This window comes from Entamoeba dispar, genomic scaffold (assembly GCF_000209125.1).
Source record: "Entamoeba dispar SAW760 scf_1105229458281 genomic scaffold, whole genome shotgun sequence".
NCBI classification, from domain to species: domain Eukaryota; phylum Evosea; order Mastigamoebida; family Endamoebidae; genus Entamoeba; species Entamoeba dispar.
The window spans coordinates 52,651-61,352 of record NW_001853114.1 but is presented as its reverse complement, the minus strand read 5'-3'; the positions used below and the strand labels follow the sequence as shown (position 1 = coordinate 61,352).

At 26.5% G+C, this 8,702-nt stretch overlaps 7 protein-coding genes across 7 annotated transcripts in view, besides 10 other annotated features; 4 read left to right on the top strand and 3 right to left on the bottom strand.

The window, feature by feature from the left end:
• Window positions 1-364: 364 nt before the first annotated feature.
• Window positions 365-410: a sequence feature (AT_rich).
• An 85-nt stretch (window positions 411-495) lies between these two features.
• On the top strand, window positions 496-1,134 carry EDI_012770 (GTP-binding protein RHO4 precursor, putative; the record flags this gene model as incomplete). Its single annotated transcript, XM_001734437.1, has 1 exon — window positions 496-1,134. One exon carries the CDS (start codon window positions 496-498, stop codon window positions 1,132-1,134), a length of 639 nt encoding a protein of 212 aa, XP_001734489.1.
• A 21-nt stretch (window positions 1,135-1,155) lies between these two features.
• Window positions 1,156-1,222: a sequence feature (AT_rich).
• Window positions 1,215-2,177, bottom strand: EDI_012760 (uncharacterized protein; the record flags this gene model as incomplete). Its single annotated transcript, XM_001734436.1, has 3 exons — window positions 1,215-1,792; window positions 1,852-2,116; window positions 2,172-2,177. The coding sequence occupies 3 exons, from the start codon at window positions 2,175-2,177 to the stop codon at window positions 1,215-1,217; spliced, it is 849 nt and encodes a 282-aa protein (XP_001734488.1).
• A 54-nt stretch (window positions 2,178-2,231) lies between these two features.
• Window positions 2,232-2,280: a sequence feature (AT_rich).
• An 8-nt stretch (window positions 2,281-2,288) lies between these two features.
• EDI_012750 (uncharacterized protein) lies at window positions 2,289-3,120 on the bottom strand (the record flags this gene model as incomplete). The annotated part of the gene is made up of 2 exons (XM_001734435.1): window positions 2,289-2,896; window positions 2,943-3,120. The coding sequence occupies 2 exons, from the start codon at window positions 3,118-3,120 to the stop codon at window positions 2,289-2,291; spliced, it is 786 nt and encodes a 261-aa protein (XP_001734487.1).
• Window positions 2,408-2,462: a microsatellite.
• Window positions 3,121-3,148: 28 nt separating the features above from the next.
• Window positions 3,149-3,199: a sequence feature (AT_rich).
• A 43-nt stretch (window positions 3,200-3,242) lies between these two features.
• On the top strand, window positions 3,243-4,301 carry EDI_012740 (GPI transamidase component PIG-U, putative; the record flags this gene model as incomplete). Its single annotated transcript, XM_001734434.1, has 2 exons — window positions 3,243-4,100; window positions 4,146-4,301. The coding sequence occupies 2 exons, from the start codon at window positions 3,243-3,245 to the stop codon at window positions 4,299-4,301; spliced, it is 1,014 nt and encodes a 337-aa protein (XP_001734486.1).
• A 314-nt stretch (window positions 4,302-4,615) lies between these two features.
• Window positions 4,616-6,626, bottom strand: EDI_012730 (ras GTPase activating protein, putative; the record flags this gene model as incomplete). Its single annotated transcript, XM_001734433.1, has 2 exons — window positions 4,616-6,466; window positions 6,525-6,626. 2 exons carry the CDS (start codon window positions 6,624-6,626, stop codon window positions 4,616-4,618), a joined length of 1,953 nt encoding a protein of 650 aa, XP_001734485.1.
• Window positions 4,811-4,839: a sequence feature (AT_rich).
• Window positions 6,021-6,041: a sequence feature (AT_rich).
• A 209-nt stretch (window positions 6,627-6,835) lies between the features above and the next one.
• Window positions 6,836-6,905: a microsatellite.
• On the top strand, window positions 6,880-8,082 carry EDI_012720 (pre-mRNA-processing factor, putative; the record flags this gene model as incomplete). The annotated part of the gene is made up of 1 exon (XM_001734432.1): window positions 6,880-8,082. The coding sequence occupies one exon, from the start codon at window positions 6,880-6,882 to the stop codon at window positions 8,080-8,082; it is 1,203 nt and encodes a 400-aa protein (XP_001734484.1).
• Window positions 8,077-8,109: a sequence feature (AT_rich).
• A 301-nt stretch (window positions 8,110-8,410) lies between these two features.
• Window positions 8,411-8,568: a sequence feature (AT_rich).
• Window positions 8,569-8,611: 43 nt separating this feature from the next.
• Window positions 8,612-8,702, top strand: part of EDI_012710 (60S ribosomal protein L3, putative) — a gene marked incomplete at both ends in the record, with an annotated part of 1,330 nt that continues 1,239 nt past the window's right edge. The window contains one exon of the mRNA XM_001734431.1: window positions 8,612-8,625. Within this exon, the coding sequence (XP_001734483.1) occupies window positions 8,612-8,625 (14 nt within the window). The remainder of the gene's footprint in view (window positions 8,626-8,702) is intronic.

Here is an 8,702-nt window from a genome sequence, read left to right as displayed (position 1 = left end):
TTTCCTTCTGTTTGATTACTTTGTTTTATTTCTTCTTTGTATCTATTTGTCTTTATCTCTTGACACAATATATAAGCCCCTCTATCAAATTTTCTTCGATCTCTAATGAGGTGAATCAGTACATCTTCTGGTTTGATTTGTTTTGTTGGTTCGTCTTGTCTAATTTTAAGAGTGAATTCTAATATAAATTCTATAAGTAGTTGTTCAATGAGTTCAACAGTTTCATCCATACAATTTTCATCACCATTCGCTTTTAAATATTCTTTTATTGTTTTAATGAACGAACCTCTTGTATAAGTTTTTCTTGATTTAGTTTGTTTAATTTCATCAGACACATCATCATTTTCTGCCATTTCAAAAAGAGTAATTTTTAAGATTTTCTTATTTTTTATTTTTTTACTTATAAAAAAGGGAAATAAAAATTTCTTTTACTTAAAAAAGTAAAAATTGGTTCGAGTTAAAACTCATAAATCTTTACATACTTACTTAACAATTATGCAACATTTTAAAATACTTGCCATTGGAGATGACACCGCTAAAAAAGTTCAATTATTGACTACGTTCATTGAAGGAAAATATCCTAAAGAATATATCCCTACTGTTTTTGAAAATTCTACTAAAACACTTAAAATAAGAGGAAAACAAGTGGTTGTAGATTTATGGGATTCAACTGGATTTGAAAGTTTGTCTTCTATAAGACAGCCATTATATTCTAACGTGGATATAATATTAGTTTGTTATAGTGTTGTAAATAAAAACTCGTTCATTAATGTAAAAAATAAATGGTATCCTGAAATGAAATCGTTATGTCCTCATACTCCATTTTTCCTTATTGCTACTCAATCAGAAAAGAGAAATAAGTGTTGTGAAAATAAAAACCATCTTATTTCTACTGGAGATGGATTACAACTATCTAAAGAACTTAAGGCTATTGAATATATTGAGTGTAGTGCTAAAAATAATGAAAATATTGATTATATCTTTGAACAGTGTATTAAAGTTCTTAACCCTGATCTTCACAACCAACAAAGTTATGTTCAACAGTCTTTATACGAAGATCGTAGTACATTTATCTTATGCTATCTTTTGTTTTTGACTCTTTACATTGCCTCTCTCTTTATTGTTTCAAAGTAAATTCCTTCTTTAATTCATTTCAATTATTTCAATTTTATGTTTAATTTAAAACAAACAAAAAAAAAAGAAATTGTTTATTATTAAATTTCTTCTTCTCTAACTGGAAGATAAAAGTTCTTTAATTCATTATAACGGGGATCTAATTTCATTGTCTTTGATACTCTAAAATATTTTTTGACAAGAGGAATTAATACAACTTTATTTTTATTCATAAAGAAGCTATGAAAAGCATTAAGATTAATATCACTAATTCCTATAGGGTTATAACTTTTATTAATTAATTCAACTACTTCAGTGACATCATTATCATCTAGCCAACTAATAATAAATGAAATATTAATACGGTTTTGTTGCGGAAGAACTTCATTTATTATTCTTTGTGTTATATTTGATTTAAAACTAATTGTTAATTTTTGCAAGGATTTGTTATTTTTAATTGCAGCAAAAACATCTTCTAATACTAGATATTTTGGATTATCTCCAATACGAACATTAAGTTCTCTAAGCATGGGCATTGTTTCTAACTTAAATACTACAGAATAATTTGTGTCAATCCCAATAGTAGATATTCGATCTCTAATACTTAACGCTACCTTACAGTCTTCAAGATTATCTTTCATCATAAATTTATAAATGTTAAACATCTTATACTTCTCTACTATAATATAAATGATACCCAATTTTTTGACTTAATTTGGTTGTATTAATAAAACAAACAATCTGCTTCATTCATTTTTTCTAATTCTCGAAAATGAACTTGATATGTATCTAATTGGTCAAATACTTTTGATTCAATTCGTTGCATCCTTCCTATCCCTAAAGTAATAGCAAGTCCAATTGAATTAATCCCACAACATGGATTAATTCTTGTAGCACTAATAGCGGTTTGACAATTATGAGATACAAGATTAAATCTACATAATGTATCAACTGAATCAAGGTATTTAAGAACAACCATTAAATAACAAGGTTCTAGTTTTGTCTATTGCAATAAGTACAAGGTTTGCCAACAATAATGAAACACTATAAAAACAAACTAACATTCGATTTACTAAAATTCAAAGTTTCCTCTTTTTTTATTTTTCTGTTTTTTGTCCTAAATAACAATTAATTTATTTTTAGTAATAATAATTTTGATATAAAAAACAAAACATTCATTTATTTTTACTTTTAGTTGATTTAGTTTTTGATTTTGGTTTTGTTACCCGTTTTTTCTTTAATGGTGGTGGTGCAGCAACTATTTTTCCACTTGAGGCAAAAACCATTTGCCCAGTTCTTTTTCTGTTATCTTTTTGTGTTTCTGTTTCGTTTTTTTCTTCTTCTTCATCAGTCCAATGAACGTCTTCGACTTCTTCAGAAGATTGTTCTCCAAGAAGAAGACTTTCTTCTGTAATTTTGTCTTTTAAAGCTTGTTCTATTGGTTTAGAAAAATCTTCTAATTCCCTTTTGTTTTTTTCTCTTTGTTTTTCAAGAGCACCACGGGCATTTTCTTCAATTTCCTTTAATGCAATAATATCACCAATAGCTATTCTATTTTTTTTAATATTTCTAACAATCAATAAAACATCTTTTATTGTTGGCATTGGTGGAATTTGATTAGTTTGGGCAATGCCATTCATTCTAGTTTCTTCTTCACAATAACCAAAAATATCTTCTGTGTTGAGTTGTGTTTGTTCAATAAGTGCCTGTGTTTCTTTGCTTTGGTCATTAGCCTTAAACAAAATAAGAGCAGTGCCACATTCTTCTATACTAAACTCACTAGCTTATATGTTATATTTTGATTCATTATTACTTATAATAATACAAACCATTAGCAATACATGTTATTTCTAATTCTTGTGTTCCTAAATTAATCCCTCCTTTAATTATTTTCTCTTTTCCTAATACCTCTACATGAATATTGGTTTCTTTTTCTAAACTATACATAAATCTATCACATAGTTCGTCATACCCAACAATGGCGAGTTTAAGTTGTTCAATTGACATTTCAATATTTTCTCATTACTTTCAACTCAAAATAATAATACTTTAAAATTTTTTAATTTTATTATAATTAAAATTATTTCATTCTCTTTGTTTTAAGAAAGAAAAAACAAAAAAAACAGTTAATGGAAATACCATTTGTTGTCCACTTTATTATTGGATTATCTCTTCGTTTAATATTATTAAATTTCTTACCTACTTATCTTTTACCAAGTAGAGTTGAGTTAAATACATCACCATTTGCTTTATTAGATCAGCCAAATGAAACATTATTAACTGAGGTATTTTCTTATATACCAAAAGAATACCTTTCTTATTTTGTAATTACATTGTCTGTGTTACCTTCCCTTCCATTAGTCACAATATCAAAGACATCAGCATGTATTATGTTGTATAATCCATTTGGTATTTTGGCTTCCTTATCAATATCCAGTTATTCATTAATAACATTACTAGAATCGTTAATTCTTCTTATTCCTAAACACAAGCACTTATTTTCTCCATTCCTTCCAGTAACAATCTTTTTATACCCAGCAACATTACCATTATTACTTCCATTGTTACCTTCCCTTTCACCAACAGTACTTATTACTTGTCCAATATTTTATTATTTCCGTTTTAGTGAAGAATTATTTGTTAGTGACTTAACACCAAATTTAGGTTTATATTGGAATTTATTTACAAATATGTTCCCTGAATATAAATTGATGTATACAGTCATACTACCATTAATACCATTAATCATTTCTTTCTTTATATTCCCTAGAATGATTACTCATCAATTCTATTATTTCTTCTGTGTAATGTTATTGATTGCTGTATGTAATCCTTATCTTTCTGTTCAAGACCTTCTTCTTCCAATGGCTTTGTATAATATCCCATGGTCTCATCTTTGTGTTTATTTCTGGAAAACAAAAGTACTAACCTTTATTGTTCCTATCCTTATTATCATGTTCTCTATGTTTAACGATGCTTTAAAATATGTTTGTTATTATTTATAGTTAAACTCTACTTTACTCACTAATTAGTCGTTCTTCAATAGCAACATGGCTTATTCGATGAATTTGGCATTAGGTTTTTCTTTATTCTCTTTTAGTGAAGAAATTATTAATGGGTGTCTTCATAACGATTTCCTTGTTAAGCATAAAGTATTAGAAGATCGTCATATCGATAAAATATTCTAGTTGAATAAAATCAAATTTTCAAAAATAAGACATTACTTCAGTTAATTGATGTTTCTTTTTATTAATTCAATTAATTATTTTTGAGACATTTTTTTGTTTTTTATAAGATTCTACCTTGTCTTTATAAAGTCTCATAAAAGTTCATTTATCATTTTAAATATGGTTGAATATTGTCAAAATAATTAAGTTATTATTATTTAAAGTGAGTTAAATTCAATATATACAACATCATCATTAAAACAAAAAAAAAACAATTTATTAAATTACTAATAACATTTGTAGATAAGTTATTTTGTTATTCAACAAAAAATGAATTAATTTTTAAGATAAGGTAAAACATCATTCAAAAAAGATTGGATCTTTTGTAATTGTTCTGTAGTTAAATTTAAATCATCTACAATTTTGTTTTCCAGTAATTTTATTAATCTTTCAATAAGGTCTTTTGTTTTAGGAATCATTGTGACATCACATTCAACATTTTTATGTTGTGTTTTAATGTTTTGTTTTCCATTTAATTTTTGAATAATAATTATTAATTCTACTGATACTTGGTAGAGCTGATTAGCGTCATTACATTTATGTACTTTGTGCATTAATTTATGGATTGTATGAATAGTTTTTTGTGATTCTTCATATAATTCTTTTGGTAACTGTCCTTGTTTTTTTAATGATTCTTTATACTCATTAATAGAAATTGATAATGCTTTATTTGGTATAATTGAATCTTTTCTTTCTTTTTCTATTTTCTTTTTATAAGTTTCTTGTACTTCACTTAAGAATATCTCAGAATCACTTTCTGACCATTCTTCACTATCACTAGTTTCTTCTTTATTTTTTTGTTTATTAAAATCTTCACTATTTTCACTTTCACTAGAATCAATATCACTAACTTTATCAATATTATCATTTATAATTCCTTCTTTTTCATTTTCTTCTTTATTATTCAGAGGTGTAGGAATAGGTTTTTCTGCTTGAATACTAATAAGGTTTTTACCTTTTTCTGTTTTTTCTTCTTCTTCTCGTTTTTTTCGTAATTCCTCAATTCTTTTTAATTTGGTTTCTTGAATTTTACATGTAATTTCTGGTAATGTTTCACATTCAGGTAAATATTTTCCAAGTTTTATATAAAGATCCACTATTTTATCATTTAATTGTCCTATTTCATATTCGTATGAAATAATTGATTTTTTCATTGATAACATCATTTCATTTAATGCAGCTGTTTGATCAAAGAATGTAAATCTTTTAATTGTTTCACTATTATCTAACATTGGAATTAATTTATCTTTTATTCCTGGTACAGTGTCAAGTTTCTCATAGAAATCTTTCATTACATCTTCTTTAAACCCAATTAACCCTTTAACAATAATAGGTATTTCTTCAATAATAATAGAATCACTAATAGATCGCTCATATTGTGGCATTTGATCATTTGAACTAATAATACTCAAAAATTGATTAACATGATCATATTGTGACAACACATAATCAGAAAATGGTTGCATGAATTCTTCTCTAAATGGACACAATGGTTGATTCGCAATAGACTGAACAACTTTACTAATTAAAATCAATGTACGATGTCCATTATCATTTGGAAGTAACATACGACTACCAAATCGTTGTGGAGAAACAATAGCAGGATTAATGAATCTTAAAAACAAAAATCCACCAATAGCAATTAGTGCATTTTCTGGCCATTTTTTCATTACTTCTTTCTTAATAATATTAAAAATATATGAAAAATCTGGAGAAATTAGTTTACTAAGAATATCAAATTTACATACATGTTCTTTTAGTATTGTTAATAATGTTTCAACATTTTTATCAACAACCTCTTGTGATACTTTGGTATTATCTACTTCAAGTTCATTTGGTTGTTCATTTACAACTTTTATTATGGGATTAATATATTCTTCTAATATTTTTTGTCCTTCCTTTTTCATAAATGACGACATTAAATGAGTAAATCCTCCGTTTGCTCTAAATAATTGTGCTTTTTCTTTTGTATTTCTTACTTCTTCTATTATATGTTGTTTTATCAAATAAATTAATACAGCGTCACTATCCAAACAATTCCTTATAGCATCCCAGAATGGTATTGCATCAACACCACACGTTCGTATAATACTCGATACTACATGATAATCTTCTAAACGACAAATCTAACATAAAATAAGTATTGGTTCTACAAATAGAAAAATAAGAATGTTATTAACAAACATTCCATATTGCATTTGATTTAATACTTTCAGGAATGTCTAAACTAATTTCAACTTCCTCTTTAACTTTGGGTTTCTTCTTAAATATTGAAATTCTACTCATTTACTGTATGAACAATTTTATTGTTTTCTAGTTTTACTCGATTTTTTTATCTCAAAAAAAAGATTATATTCAACAGAACTTGTTTTGATTTACCTTAAAGTTTGTCTTTAGTTCACAAAATTTGACAAATTTTGATGAAATATGAAAAGACTTTTTTATAGAATAGTAAATTTGTAAAAAGATATTATCCAATAAACCTTTATTTTATCAAAAAATAGAAGATTCAAAGAAAAAAAACTAAAAATAAAGAAAAATGAAGTCAAAAGCAGAGAAAATAAACAATGAAAGTATAGAACTTGAGTTTCAAAAAGCTTTTAAAGAACAAAGGAAACAGAAGTCAAAACAGAAGAAAAAACCAATACAAAATGATTTTGATCAAAAACAATTTGATTTATTAATTCAACAAGAACAAGCAAAAAGACAACTTCAGAAAGAAGAAACAAAAAAACTTGTTGAAGAATATTCTCAACTTACTGCACCATGTTTCGGAAAAGGTGAAATGATAATTCCAGATTCAATCTCTTTTGGAAAAGAAATTAGACAAGTACTGAAATGTAAAATACCAAATAATTGCACTTGGGATTATAACCTTAATTGCAAAACACTAACATCTCTTTGTATACACAAAGAAGGAAACTTTTTAGTTTGTTCAGGCAATGATGGAATAATAAGGGTATGTGGTTTAAAAGAAAAAAGTGTTGTTGAAAATTTAATTGGACATCAATCTATGATTCCTAGGGTCACATTTTATGATAATTTTGTTATTTCTGTTTCAATGGATGGAACTATAAAAGTTTGGGACATTATAAAAGGAGAAGTTATTACTGGATGGACTGAAGCACCAAATTCAACTGATGAGAAACCACCATATAAATGTCTTATTGCCAATGAAAATGGGATTTTTGCAGGGTGTACAAACAAAAGGATATTTCAATATGATATAAGAGAAAAAAAACATACTAGTGAATATATAGTTGATTCAATTCCATTAGACGTTGCCCATTGTGGAAAAGGAATAGTATGTTCATCGGAAGATAAAATAATAAGGTATTATGACTTAGGAAGTGGTTCAGTTACAAAGGAAATTCAAGACCCGAATATTCAAGCAATGTTTTGTTTAAATGATTATCATGGAAAATATGTTATTGCACAATCAATGGATAATTCAATTGTTTGTTTTAGAGGAGATCCATTTAGACAAATGAGTGGAAGGGTATTTAGAGGCCATTACCCAGGAGCCTGGTCGTGTCGTCCTTCTTTTAGTCCAGATGGACAATATGTTCTTTCTGGAGATGCTAATGGTAAAATTTTTATATGGAGTTGGAAAAAAGGAAAAATACTAAAAGTATTTGAACATGCCCATAAAGGATGTGTAACTGATGTAATTTGGCATTCAACCAATGACTCTTCATTTATATCTTGTGGATGGGATGGTAATTTATGTTATTGGAATTAATTTATATTTATTTTATATCTAAAATAACTTACTGATAAACACATTAAAAAAGAAACAATAAATTTTATTACTTCTTTGTTTATAACTTCAATTTACTGTTAATTTAATCCAACTTTTGGAATCCAATTTCAACAGCCTTTTCTCTGAAACATCTTCTGCATAAATCAAGTCCATATTTTCTAATAAGACCTTTACGGGCTCCACATTTTCTACAAGTTCTTGAACCATTTCCATAGTTTCTTGGATGAGCGTTGTAAATAGAGTAGCTTCCCATTCTGAGTGGATTATCACTTTATTAAGATCATTTTATTCTTTGAAAACCCTTTTCATTTTTTTAATTAATTAATTATAAAATTTACAAGTTTATACTTCTTTTAATTATTTTTAACATTCCTCATATTTCATTCTTTATTTTATTTTCTTATTAATCTTCTTTTTTTTTTAATAAAAATACAATATTATGAAACTATTATTTTTCAATAAAATCTAAAACCCTAAAACTGATCACAATAATCTAAAAGACCTTCTCATGTCTCATAGAAAGTTTGAAGCACCAAGACACGGATCACTTGCTTTCCATCCAAGAAAGAGAGTTCATAAAGTAAGAGCTACTGTCTCTG